Here is a 14755-nt window from a genome sequence, read left to right as displayed (position 1 = left end):
TTTTATTTTCTGTGTCTTCTTCTGTTTCGTTTAGATTCGTTAGTTTTATCTTATTATTCAATCATATATTATATTGACGCGTATAACCTTCAAAAGTTAGTTCCGACAAAAATTAAATATTCAATTGTACCGGTATAGGTATCTCATATAAATAAAAATGTGATTTTTTTAGCCGAGATATTATCTAGGTTACAGAGCAACTATTTTGAACTTTGTGATCATTCAAAAAGATAGCTGCCAAAAATATTGGACAAATTAGTTGGTTAAGATAATTTGGAACATTAGATCAATAAATATGACGTATAATTGTCCCGACAGAGATTCCGGGTTCGATTACCAGTTTAGAACGTTATATCCTTATTATCTGTTAGATTTAACTTGTTTATACAATGAGATATTTCATTCATAGGTATAACTTCTGTGCCATAAAAAGTTGGCCTTCAAAAGTTAAAAATTGTTCCGATAAAAAATGCTTTTGTATTTGTTTTTAACAAAAAATAAAATAATTCAGTAGGTAATGAACAGTTAGGGTCGGGTCCAAGGGTTTTCTAGGCAGTGTGACCCGGTAATTTCATACATTTTTTACTCCAAATAAGGTCAGGAATCACTGGCTAAAGTAAGTCAGGTACATCTCAACACCCTGCATATCAAACTAGGAAAATGGACTTGGAAAGTTTAGCATTTTGACAATGTGTTTGGATATGTAAATGTGGTTTAAGATCGTACTGTAAGCATTTATATATAAAAACACAAGTATTTAAAAAAATATGTTATCTAGTGTTTATAGATCTTAATAACTGTGCACCGTGAAAGTATGACAGAATTCATGCAGCGAAAAAGGTTACGAATAAAAACATTTTATAGTCCACTATCGTAAATTCAAATTTGTATGGCAGTTTAGTTGAAAGGGTGCGATGTGGTAATAATTCAAAGTCAACTTTTGCGACATTTTCAATAGGGTTTAAAAATAAATCACTCAAAATGTATGAACCAAATAAAATGAAAATCCTTACCATCCAATCGAATGACGCCATCCGTTTCTCCCAGGGAATTCTTCGCTACACATTTGTATGATCCAAAGTCTCTTGCGGCCACGTTTATTATCTTCAGCATCATGTAGCGGTTATACCCACTGTCCATAGAAACAGTCTGGTACTTATCACCTAAGAAAAAAAAATTAAGAATATCAATATATTTAAACCCACGATCCTCTTGGTGCTAAAAATAAAATAATAACTTTTTATAAAAGAATTTTAATCTATTTTTCTATCATATTATTATTATTCTCAGATTATCTCAAATATGCATGGTGAAACTTTAACTTTTTAATTTTAACTAGCAACTCCTGAGCGTACTTGGAAAGGTGGATGTCATTTTGCTGTCCGATTACATTTTTTTTCAATTAAAAACAGAATAAATCTATTACACCACGCCACTGATAACACTGCTACAAGGAGATTACGTGATGTGCGCTCTATCTCACACGTTACTGTGCTGCTGAAAAGAGAAGGAGTGCATATCACATGACCCGCTAGGCTTTACCCAACTACTCAGTTGCGACGTGTGATGGAATACTATGTTTTTGTTTTTAATTGATAAAAAAATCATCGGACAGTAAAATTACTTTTAAAACTACATTTTTAACTCCAAATATTCTCTGATAATAATCTCTGCTTAAAATCTTTATAATACGTGCTGTTACTCCCTGCATGAATAAAATCCTGAGAATAGCCGAAGTGAAGAATTCCTAATTCGTGACACTAACATGATATTCGGTTAAAAATATTTATTTTTTAATTTTGTGAACGAGATAAACACTGAAGTGAGAATTTTCTTACAAATTCTCAAAGCAAAAGGAATGTTTTTTCGAAATATCATCGTGTTTTGTAATTTTTTTGTATAATTGGAGTAAAAAATGGAGCAAACATGTGGTCAGCGTTTTCGACAAGATTTTCGGTATTTTTTTATTACTTAGGTATTTAAATGTTTTTATTTAAAAATAGCTATGTTTATTTGAAATTCATACACCTAAAAGATTAATTTATTTCTAAAATTGTTTTTGTTTACGAAAAACGAAAAAATTAGAAATACACAGCAATTTTAAAATAATCGTAAATCAGCAAAAATAATTTTAAAAAGCCTGTGAATAATCATAAATGTTTTGTTTTTTAATCCGATTATACCTATAAAAAACGTTAAATTACTCGTAACTATGGGTGGGAAACAGCTCAACAAAGTTATATCAAAGGAAAGTGTAATGCGAACCTGATATTATCATATCGCCTCGCTCCGTAGTCCAGTAATTTATGGATGCTGGGTATGCTTCAGTATGACATTCTAAAGCGACATCTTGCCCTAGATATGCTCCTTCCAACTGATTTGGTATTGACAGCATTGGTGGAACTGCAAGTAAAGTTATTGTAGTAGGTACTAAATCTCCTTTATTAGGTACTAATAAAAGCTGTGTTTCTTAAAATCTACTACCCATTTTAATACACATATAATGGTAACTAATATACAAGCCCATCTACGTAATTAGTAAGAAGTGTCCGGATTACAGATAATAGAAGAGATTACTTACACTGTACCATGAGCATTACTCGTTTGCTGATCGATGGAGGAACTCCATTTGAGGCGATGCACAAATATGCTCCCATGTGTAGACGAGACACTTTTGTTATGCAAAGAATTTCTCCATCCACCACATTAACTGGAAAAAAACACAATAATAATTAGTCACAGTATAAGTCTCGAGGGGTATTATGTATAAAAATTTAAAAGATAAAATGGCTATAATTGTCCTCAACTAAATTACTATCTACCAGAAATATGAGAAATTTGGATGTGTATGTTATCTACGAAAGTTATGAAGAATTGAACTAATTTTTACTTTTATCTCGTTCATTAAAAAAAAATAAGATTTTTATATAAGTTAAACCGGTTGTTACGATAGCGGCATGAAATATGATTAATTTATTTTGGCTATTCTTAGGATTTTATTAATGGATCCGTTATGCATATTTGAGGCAAACTGGAAAGGAATATTATTTCTCTTTCTAACACCACAAAATCACATATATCTGAGTTTTTTTTAAGATAATTTTTTAATAAAATATGGAAGCCCTGTCATATATAACCCTAAGACGCTGGAGGGGTTAGGACGGGTTGTTTCACAGAATTTGAACAAATCATTAAATTTCAAAGTTATTTATTAACGAGTGTCGAACGCTCTGCCTCTAGACCGCGGTTATAACGTATTCGACCAAAATATCATATAGTCAAAATATCTAAAAGTCGCAGCACGAGAGCATTTTATCACTTCAAAAAAAATTATTATTAAAAAAAATCACAAAAAGAAAATACAAATCGTTGATAAAAAAAATTAAAAGTTATAAAAATATGGGATTCGAACCCGGGTCCTGCATAACGAGTGTCGAACGCTCTGCCTCTAGACCGCGGTTATTACGTATTCGACCTATATATCATGTAGTCAAAATATCTAAAAGTCTTTTATCACTTTTAACAAAAGCATTTTATCACTTTAAAAAAATATATTATTAAAAAATCACAAAAAGAAAAAAAAAAAAAATTTAAGCGGGGATCGAACCTCGGTTTTTCCCGACGAGAGTCGCGCGCTCTGCCTCTAGACCGCGAAGCTGAGTTTGGAGAGTGACCTAAAAAAGGTATATAATATTGGCTAGGCTCCTATAGCGAAATGATCACGGTTTTTCATGACGGTCATGAGTTGGTTTTACTCCTGTCCTCGAAATTGCATAACGCGCGTAAAGAAGTTTCACTTCAAAAATACCACTTATGTGCACTAAAAATTTTCTTTACTATTTGATTGAACAAATATTTTTTTTCATTTTGGTTGGCTATTTTGGCCTCAAATCTATATTTAAGTTTTGTGTGAAAAAGGCCGCTCAACCGTTCATCTTAACAATTTTCTTATTTCTAAAATTTGTACATGATTATAGTTGTAAACCCTTGGATTTTATATGCAAAATTTATTCGCCGATCTAAAGTCATCAAGGAGATACTTTAACTATTCCCTGATTGGCGCAGTTTGTAAATTTTTTGACAGCTGGAGGCAAATGTCAATGTTATTTATGACTGTGGCAATACGGAAAGATACGGACAGTGTTACAAAGGAGGTAAACTACATACTATTTGCGCTTTTAATTTGTGCAGGTTCTATATAAATTATTGAAGTCTACATAGCATGTACCATTATCTCCATTATAGTTGATATCTTCTCCGTCTTCCCTCCTCCACATCACGTATGGATCGGGATAACCGGCCGCTTTACAGATCAGCGTCACATTGCTGGATTCCCTCACAACCAGGTCGGTAGAAGTCTTGTTGTCGATTATTGAAGGAGGTACTATTGAAATAAAGGAAATCATTAATCAATCGCAGAAAAGGAATGATTTGGTTCTTTTACTCATTCTTTAACAATGGTGAAAACAACAATATTATCTACACAAATGTGAAGAAGAGAATCCAATATATTTATAGTCCCAATGTCCCACCATAGTGGGAACAAGGATCAGCTATATGGGAAGACATATTCTGAAACTAGGAGATATCAAAATATCCAACGATTATCCTGTTGAACTTTACATATAATGGGGACCGGGCCACTGACAAAGGTAAAATTGGAGATGTACAATGATCCCATGGCCTGATTAGACATAGCTCACGGGAATTATAAACCGTCTACGTGTTATTAATAGTAATAAAAACATGCATGTAAAAAGGTAGTACATAATTATGATTTACGGTAAGCACCAGGATTTCATCAATTTTGTCGATATTTAAAGATATCCCTGACTGCAGCCCATGAGATCCGTGTTGACTATCCCCTATCCCCCTGCTGCACTTTTTTGGTGTGCAAGTACCAAAATCGGTGATCGTTATAGAATTAAATGATACTGAAAATACCTACAACTTGAAGATATCCCTGCCTGAAGCGCATGGGATCAGTGTTGACCTGACACATGTACCACCCCCTGTCCACCTGCTGCACGCTCTTGGTGTGCAAGTACCAAGAGCGGTGATCGTTATAAGATAAACTGATACTTAACATACCTACAACTTGAAGATATCCCTGCCTGGAGCGCATGGGATCAGTGTTGACCTGACACATGTACCATCCCCTGTCCCCCTCCTGCACGCTCTTGATATGTAGATACCAGGAGCGGTGATCATTATAGGATAAGCTGATGCGCGGGTTCTGGGAGATGATGTTGTGGTGAATGCTGAGAATGGTTTGTGTGTCCACTTTTACCCATGCCACCTGGTGGAAGAATTAACAAATAATCAGCAAAACGAAAACAGTTTCAGCAAGCTTCATATTTCTCACAGGTGTTTCATAAAATGTTTAACATAATATTCTTAAGTTTGGTTACATTATTGTGTGTCCTAGTAGAGGAACTTATATGAGCGTAAATCGACCGTCTTGAGTTCAATTCCTTGGCTGGCTAAGTCTTCCGTCACGACACAAGAATCGTTTTTTGCTTACTGCGGTGGTAGCAGAAGTTTTTCAAACATTGTCAGATGATTTGTAACCTGGGAATGTTTGTCTTTCTTTATAAAAATAAATCAACGTGTCAATTGCCAACAAATTACCCATCTTCATTACCGCTAGTAAATGTTCTGTTTTTTTACTGAAATTCATACAAAAGTACACAAGCGATTTCAGGGCTTTTTATTCTATTTTTTTTTTATAAATATATGGTAAAACATATTGATATATATAGCGTGAAACTATCCACCACTATAGGTAGTCGACTGATTTTTTTTTCGGATTATCTTTACTTTATTTAAGTCTTTTTCTAAATATAGAATAAGCGTAACAATTTTACATTTCATCTGTCTGTAAATTTGTTAATTACGTTCCGGTTCCGGTTCAAGATGGTGGCCGTGTTGTAAACTCCCTTTTTATTACGCCAGAGTACGAGCTGCAAGGTGAAATAAATAATAGTTTGTTATAAAAGAATTGTCATTGAGGTGGAGTCATTTCTTCGCACAAATTGTATAATTATTCATTATTAAAAAAAATAAAAGTTACGTAAAATATTTATGGTTTATAAGTAATTGAGTAGGTAAGTAGAACTGACCGCAGTAGGCGCTAACAAAAAATCGTCCAAAGAAGCGAAGTTAGCAGTCCACAATGCAGTGCTTGTACCTACCCTGATGTTTGGAAGTGGGGCATGGAAATGGCAGAGAAAGGATGAAAGTAGACTGAATGCTGTTGAAATGAGATCTTTGAGGCATATGTGTGACAAAACCATATATGATCGTGTGAGCAATGTGGAGATCCGCAAAGAGTGCAAGTCTCATGAAAGCGTAATGAATGAGATTAAAAAAAGGACGCTTAGATGGTTTGGGCAAGTAGAGCAAATGAGCGAAGAAAGGAGTGTAAGGAGAATATTTGACGCAAAAGCGAATGGTATCGGAAGACGGGGAAGATCAAAGAAGACATGGCACGATCAAGTTAATCAAATTTGGGACACGTCAAGAGTCAGAATAATAGAAGAGTATGTATGAGACGATGTATGAATGTGAATAAGAAAACCTATGAGACCGAGTTGTTTGGCGGTTCGTCTTCTCTGCCTTCCCCTGCGGGGAAAGGCGTGATGGTTAGTTAGTTAGTTAAGTAGGTAAGTATTCAAGTTCCAACATACAAATTTTATGATTTCGGAGGAAATTTTGGTTTTGATTTATTTTCTAAGAGAAAATTAGAAACATATTTTTTTGGACGTGAAGTCTACTGTTCACAGAACTACACTATTGTAATATTAAAACCCATTTCGCAAGTAAGAAAAATGTTCGGCGTCGAGACATTTTGACGCGGAACTGGAGCTCGTCCATTCGCACCGAGCAAAGACGCCTTTTTGCTCCAAACGCGCTGTCAGTTGTCAGTTTTGCATTTTAAGTATGCCCGACGCTTACGTTTTTATATGCGAGCTAAAGAAGAGTCGGGGTGGCAGCAACATGAATATATTATGTTTGATATCAGACAAATGTTTATTGCATGAATAAATAATTTACTAAGGAACACTAGTGAGATCACCAATGAATATTGCGTTCGAACAACCGCTTTAAATTTTCATGCAACTAAGATGCAAATAACATTTTTTTTAGGTACTAAAAATAGAGCTTTTCCTTTGTTAACAACGATAAACGGCTTGAAGAAATTGACTGAAAGAAATCAGAAAAAAATCTCCGTGATATCATCACCTGAAAAATAATATTGAAAATATTCTTACACGGAGAAAACTTAAGATTAAGAAATATTGTTAATTTATTAAAAATCTGGTTAAATTATTCGTTTTCCTGTTAAAAACGGGACTGGACGCCTATAACGAATGAATTGACAAATTTCACATCGAACTATCAGTAAAGCACGAATATATTATGAGTAAGTCGGAACACGTGTTCATTATATTTCTTCGGACAAGGCTACCTGCGTGAATACGTGCTCAAATTTATTATGACTGACTTATATTTCACTAGGAATTGGTCACGCAGTCACGTTTTTAACAATATCTTGACAAAAAAAAATTAAAAAAACGTTTTTCTCCTTGTATCGGTAGGTAAAAACTCGTTAAATTGATAACTGACGAATTGCTAATGTGTCAAGCAATGACTAATTATTAAATTTGAATAGTCAATAGTTAACAGTTCACCACGTTTCTTACTTCAGTCGTTCGAGCAATTAGTAAAAGCTTCACAAAAATGGCGCTGCGTTAAAAAAACTCCTTTGTGAGTGGAGCTATTGACAAGTCAATGATTTTATGAAAACTAGCGCAAAATCGTGAACAATCACTGGATGTTATAAATGTAGGATTTGTGACTGCAAAGTATTTGTAAAATTATTGCCTCAGAATCGTTGCCTTACAGTACTATTAATCTTCTTTACCATATAATTTTTTTTCATTGACAAATAAGTAATTAGAGAGGCGCACAGTATTACCTTTCAAATGAACACCATTAGTAAACTTTAAAAATCGTTATAGATTCAGAATTAAATCTATCTTAAACAGATTTTGGCATGTGTAAAATTTAAAGACAAAAAATAAAAATTTAAAATAATGAATTTTCAATAAAATAAATAATTTTATTTAACTATAAATAAATATAAATATTAAAAATTACAGATCATGGTAATATTTTGTGGACCATCAGAAACTGTAATTAAAATTAAACACCAATATAAAGTAAATTAATTCTATATCCCTTTTTACTATTCGTGTTCAACATTGGCTATTTGAAAGGGGACGAGCCTTATTTAAAGAATACATGAGTTCCTTACACTGTTTAAAAAAAAAGTTTTAACTAATTTAATTTTTTATATGGCTAAATTCAAATGTGACCGTAAATAAGTACATTTGTAGATAAGTAATATATATTATAATGATAATGATAAAATGACATAAAATAATTTAGTATAATTTTGCAATATTTTAATCTTAATTTTAATATCTTTATTTCCATTTCTTTAGAATATCTTTTTTCTCAATCAGTTTTATCTTTGTTTTTATTTCTAATTTGGTTTGTTTGATAATATGCATTTTCAAAATTATTGTTGTAACATTTCAATTTCCTTTTCTCCTTATGTTTTATTATTGTTATTCTTACATAAATCATATACGATTACCATAATACGAGCATGAGTCTAGTAGGATTGTAGAAAAAATCAGCAAAATATTGTCATTTTGAAAAATTTATAAGATTTATTATTATTTTATTTCTTTTTTTTTATTTATAAAAAAATCAGAATTAATTGTTTATCTAAAAATCTGTCTGACACACACCCTTAATGTAGGGTGCAGAAAAATAGACATTGCAGGTTTGAAGGGCCGGTACATCCCGTGTGATGGAGGTAGGAAACTAGGAGGTGTCTCATTGTATCGGGAGGGTCGTGCCGTTTTCAGTCGTTACCATTGTTTGGTCTCGACAACACCGGGGCTTTGCCGTCCGAATGTTTCTTGAAAATGGCCGTTCTTTCGTCGCCATCCAGCCAGCTTTTCGCCTGCAATTTCAACTTCTTCCTGTGATGCTACCTGAAGGAAAATGTTTTTTTTATCATCGGCCTCACACCTTGGAAGAACTCAGGGATCAAATTTGGGTGGAAATCACCGAATTATAATTATAAAATATGCGCGGCCGAAAACTTCAGAAATCACCTTCATCATATCGCTGCTGGGGGGCATCATGATTCTGATGTCATCTTCAGAACTAGATACATAAAACGGCATGTACCGAATAAATTAGAATAAACCCCATTTTTGTAAGTTGCGCCGTTTTTTAATAGCCCTTCAAAACTACACTGACTGTTCTGTTTTGCCGCATCCTGTATAAGAAAGCAAAATATCAGAAAAAGAAAAAGAGAGAGATCTGCCTGACGCATAATTCTAAGATGACAGATGAAAATAAAACAATCTGCAATGATTGCCGGTTAGCTCCCACCATAACAAAACTTGGCAAAGAATCTGAAGATGGCAGTAAAACCAACTCCACGTCGGCCATTAAATTTCATTTCCGAAAATTTGCTCACCGAACTTTTCTTAACTTCTTAATTTAATTGCTGGAATGAATATCTCTGGAAGCGTTTCACAATCTTCTTCCCATTCTAAGTGATAGTGTTAAATTGGAAAGAATGAGCGGATCTTTCTGGAGAAAGGATTCTTAAGATAATAAAAAAAATTGGTTTTATTAATTCATAAATTTTTTCCACATTCGTTGACTGAGTGTTGAGATATCCTGTTATAACTTAACCGTTTTCCATTTCATATGTCTTTTAATTTGTGGGTACGTTCCATTTCCGTTTCAACATGGTGGTCGTTTTAATGGTTCAGTAAAGATTTTTTTTCAAATATGAAATCGTCGTGTTTATTAGGACTTTTTTATTCGTATTTTTATGGTAACTAATAGCTACCTGAAGATAGTTTGAAAGAAAATTCGTCATTAAGATAGTGACAAATTGCATACTTCCTTATTTGAAATTTAAAACAGTTTATAAAAAACATATGGTTTATCATCGGATTGGTAGGTATTAAAGTACCCATCTTCTTATAAATACTATGGGAGAAAATTTTGATTTTGTTTTATCAAATAAGATAAAATTGAATATACTTTTTTTGAACGCTATGTGTGACAAAACTTCTAAAATGAGAAAATTTTCAAATTAAAGGGGTAACAAGCGTTGGACAAACGTTGCTTGAAATGACTTTAGCCGTGTTCGGTGCCTGGTTATTCCTAACCTACATCATTACCATCTGTTTCCCCTCACCCACAATATACCCAGAATGGGGAGGCCAAAAGCAACTCGCTCCATGTGTATTTACGTAATACAATATTCTCATTTCGTTTAATTTAGGGTTGCAATGTATTTTCTGATTATTTTAAATTGTAATTATAACAACAAATAACCAATGAAATTTAAGGTAAAATTTGTTCCCTGAATGTCATTTTATTCTTCTTTCGCATCCCTTACCTGTCCTTTTACCCTAAGTTATAGTTATAGTAATTTAACAATTGTTTGTATACAGATTATAATAATCGTTGCAGACATTGATGATTTATCTTTTGTTCAGACGAAGGAAAGTCTCGTACGAAGTCGGTCAATAATTCAAATTTTATTTAAATGGTCATCCGGTTTAGGAAGCACCAAATATCAAGTAAGCCTCTTTCTTTCCCAAGTACAACGCCCTTATTTTCATTCATAACACTTGCATTAATATGTTTTTCTATATTTGTATGATATCTTTGTATCCTGATGAAAACGAGATTATTCTCAAACTGGCACAAATTGAAAATGAATAATTTTTCAGTTGTTCACTAAGGAAATTCACCTTAAAATGAGTGCTATGTGCCGTTAAAGTTACAATAGATGGTTATAATTTTGAGGATAATCTGTAAGGAGACAGGACATATAAAATAATGAAGTCTTTCAAGCAGTGGCGGCTCGTGACATTTCAGTGTATTAGATTGCAAATATTAAAAAATGGCATTATTGATGTTTTCGTAGTTTAAAACATTTTTTTTCGAAAATTCGGTTTTTGGTTATTCCGTGCGCCGCACGGATTTCCTGAAAATCTTTATACAAAAAATCAAATTTTCTAAAAAAAGTTAAAAACCGTTTTCAGCTACAACAACATCAATAATGCCATATTTTGTAATGTAGCACTCTAGCACACCCAAAAGTCACAGCCGCCACTGCTTTCAAGTCTATGAACTTATAAAGAACTGAAAAAACACGACAATTATTGTTGAGAGAGCAAATACGGAATACTGGTTGGTGATTTTAATAAGCAAACGATGCGTTAGAAGGTAAAATTATTTTACTTCTAATTTGTTTTTGAAATATTATATTAAAGTTATAAATATCCGGGAATAATGCTAATTCTTCGAATTTAAAATCACGAACAATGAGAACAAACAATAAAAACGACACATTTCCTTGTTATTTTCATGTTCCGTAAATAAATATGTATCCAAGTAGGAGTATGTTCACGAAGTTCAGAAATTCATGACTTGTCGGACAAAGTTGTCCGTATTTTAAAACTGCATTGAAAAGTCGGCAACATTGTTTTATTCATATATTGCAGCTGAATAGTAATGCATTTCTTGGGAATCTCTTTGCAATGGGATTTTCCTGTTATTCAGAGTAAATATATCGAGAGTTAACCCATAAAGTTAGTATGTTTCTATTGAAGCAAACGATTGGGTCTAGTATCTTGGATTGGACTTTATCCATAAGAACAGAAGTTTGCGCTTAGCATCTTTATGGTCAATATTTCTTTATTTATTATGAAAAATAACTTCAATTTTCCGATGAAAACTTCATATATTTTATGTTGGTATTCCCTTTTTCAGTCTTTGTTGTGAGGCCAAAAATAGTGAGGAGAAAAAAGAGATGAGGAAGAGAAAGGTTGGAAAATACCTGGCTAATCAGATCTGGTCACCGAACACGACTAAAACCATTTCAAGAAACGTTTCAATTCATATACTAGGGCCATACGGAGAGTATCTTCGAGAGGTACTACACATTATTTTAACAGAACAAATTATTAAGTAACACGAATTAGTTATATTAAAATGTATGGGATTTGAACATGTGATCTCCGAATTGCTAAACGAGAGTTCTTTCTCTCGACCACGGAGGCCCTAAAAAAATACATCCAATAATTACACTAAATCAATCAAAACTACTTATTCTTACTTGTTAACTGTTACATGGGTCTCTCTCATATTATTTTCGGTAATCTATCTCCTCTTAAGTCCACTTGAATGTACTACTCGAAAGTGTACGTCTATTGTTTGAAATGGCAACAGCCATGTTTATTTGTTAACCTTACCATACTCTTCCCCATAGCCTTCCCCTCTTCACTCACTCTGTCCTTACAATAACCTTTTAAATACGCAGTAGACCCACTGGCTCCGGGCAGTTGGGATTCATGTGCGGTATTCATATAAAATAAACTAATTTATAATATTATTTCGTATTATAATGCTCTGTTTAGTGCTCTGCTTTACCAAAATCTCTACTGATACATTGTATTTTTAGTTACTTACTTACAGACCAAGAAACCCGTTTTATTTAACTACATATGGACCATTTGATTCACAGAATTTAAAAAATTAATCAAATTTAAGTTTAAATTCAAATGCCGTTAAATTTATATTCTTTACGTTCTGTAAATATTTCCACATAGACCAGTTTTTTACATTACTTGAATTATAACAGAAATCTAATATTAAAATTTGATGAATTGTTAAAATTCTGTGAAACGTTCAAATATGGTTTGAAAGGGAGATATATAAATACGAACGTTAGAGGGAGCGTTCTAATAATTAAAAACTATTATAAATGGTGAAAATATTTAATAAAACACAACTCGTTTAAAAATACAGGAAAATCTCTCCATAAATGCTTTGGTTGCATTTAAAAATACACTTAATTTTTCATCTCTATAACATATTAAATAACAGAATAAAAGGTGTTTTAAATAATTTTCGGAGCTTACTTTGTGATTTTTTTCTATCGAGTGACTTCATATCTAAGAGGGATATTATCTTAAAAAATATTTTTTTTTCGAACTTAAAGTCTTATAGAATTAACGAGAAACTTTTTACAAATCAGTAGAAATTGTGTATGCGGTGGCTTAAGTGTAACATATCAAAATGGTATGAAAAGTGAGAGTTGCGAACTGCATTTCAAAACTGCACCTACCAATAAACTTTTTCTCGTAACCTACATTTCTGTACTGTATTACTGAACTATTATATTTCCAAACTTTATTAATAAAGTTAATCGTGGTTATTACCGGTCGGCAGCTAAGTGAACTGCAAAAAGAAAGACGTCAGAGTTTCAAGACATTCTCTAGCTAAGTCCTCCATTATTGCACAAGCAACATTTCCTTTTTTTTTTTTCAAAAGGTTTTTTTATGTGTGTCGGGTTATTTGTACACTAGAAATCTGTATTTTTCTAAACTATACCTGTCAGTAAAAACTCTACATCTAATTGTAGGTATATATTTGAAATGGTTTTTTTTCGATTCAATTTTTTTCGTGAACATACTAATGAAACATAAGTTCATTCAATTAATGCAATAATCAGATGGCGATAGTAAAAAGATCAAATAAACAGCAGTAATAGTAAGATAGATACATTAAAGGGTATTGTTATAAGCCCTAGCTATGTAGTTAGAGGATAACGAATGAATCTTGTCACATAGCAATCCCGATGAATAAAAAAAAAAAATTATCGATGTGTAAGCCGGATGGATATAGAAACTTATATATAGGTTCATATTTCTGGAAAATTGAAAAATTTATTAATAAAAATCAATTATTAAAAATGTTAATATATATAATAATAATATAAAAATAAGAAAATACACAGATTTAGTAAATGAAATAAAAATAGTTTGGCATTCTCAGGCTATAAAAATATTACCATTCGTTATTTCGGCTACTGGCATTATACCTAGCTCTCTCATTAAAAATTTAGACGTATTAGATCTATCAAAAAATTTATATATAAAAATTCAAAAGTCGGTCATTTTGAATACATGTAGGATAACGAAAGATTTTTTTAAATATCTATGTTGAGGGATCAGGAGGATTCATATGCCCTGTTAGGAGTTCTACCGAGCCGAACCCTCTGATATGAAAATATCTGGAGTCGGTGAATTATTTTCCTATTTGATCTCTGGTGAGTTGACGTGTTGTTCTTGTATTGTTTTGTATTTATTTTGCTTATATAATGCACTTGCATATTGTCGATTGACTAGATGATCATTTGTGGAAAAGTGAGTGGAAGGGTTTTTTTTTCCTATGGGGAAGATTTAACCCGGACAAAAAAATCGGAAGCATAAAAAAAAAAAGTAATATTCAAAAATTTGTTAATGAAAAAATAAGAAAATACACAGATTTAGGAAATGAGATAAAAAGAATTTGGCATTCTCAGACTATAAAAATATTACCATTCGTTATTTCGGCTACTGGCATTATACCTAGCTCTTTCATTAAAAATTTAGGCGTATGATATCTATATTAGATCTATCTATAAAAATTATATATGAAAATGCAAAAATCAGTCATTTTAAATACATGTAGGATAACGAAAGATTTTTTAAATATTTATGTTGAGGGATCAGTAGGATTTATAGGCCCTATTAGGAGTTCTACCGAGCCGAACCCTCTGATATAAAAATATCCCGAGTCGGTGAATTATTTTCCC

At 32.4% G+C, this 14755-nt stretch overlaps 1 protein-coding gene across 1 annotated transcript in view; it reads right to left on the bottom strand.

The window, feature by feature from the left end:
- LOC149418099 (lachesin-like) overlaps positions 1-14755 on the bottom strand; it is a 76786-nt gene that overhangs the window by 18587 nt on the left and 43444 nt on the right. The window contains exons 3-7 of the mRNA XM_089639327.1: positions 5092-5299; positions 4229-4384; positions 2582-2710; positions 2266-2403; positions 1014-1163 (exon numbers count right to left, since the gene is read on the bottom strand). Of these exons, the coding sequence (XP_089495453.1) occupies positions 1014-1163; positions 2266-2403; positions 2582-2710; positions 4229-4384; positions 5092-5299 (781 nt within the window). The remainder of the gene's footprint in view (positions 1-1013; positions 1164-2265; positions 2404-2581; positions 2711-4228; positions 4385-5091; positions 5300-14755) is intronic.

The sequence above is a fragment of the Hesperophylax consimilis genome, chromosome 14, assembly GCF_061612785.1.
Source record: "Hesperophylax consimilis isolate HC1 chromosome 14, BYU_Hcon_1.0, whole genome shotgun sequence".
NCBI lineage: Eukaryota > Metazoa > Arthropoda > Insecta > Trichoptera > Limnephilidae > Hesperophylax > Hesperophylax consimilis.
Note: the sequence above shows the minus strand (reverse complement) of the source record. Positions and strands in the feature narration are given on the sequence as shown.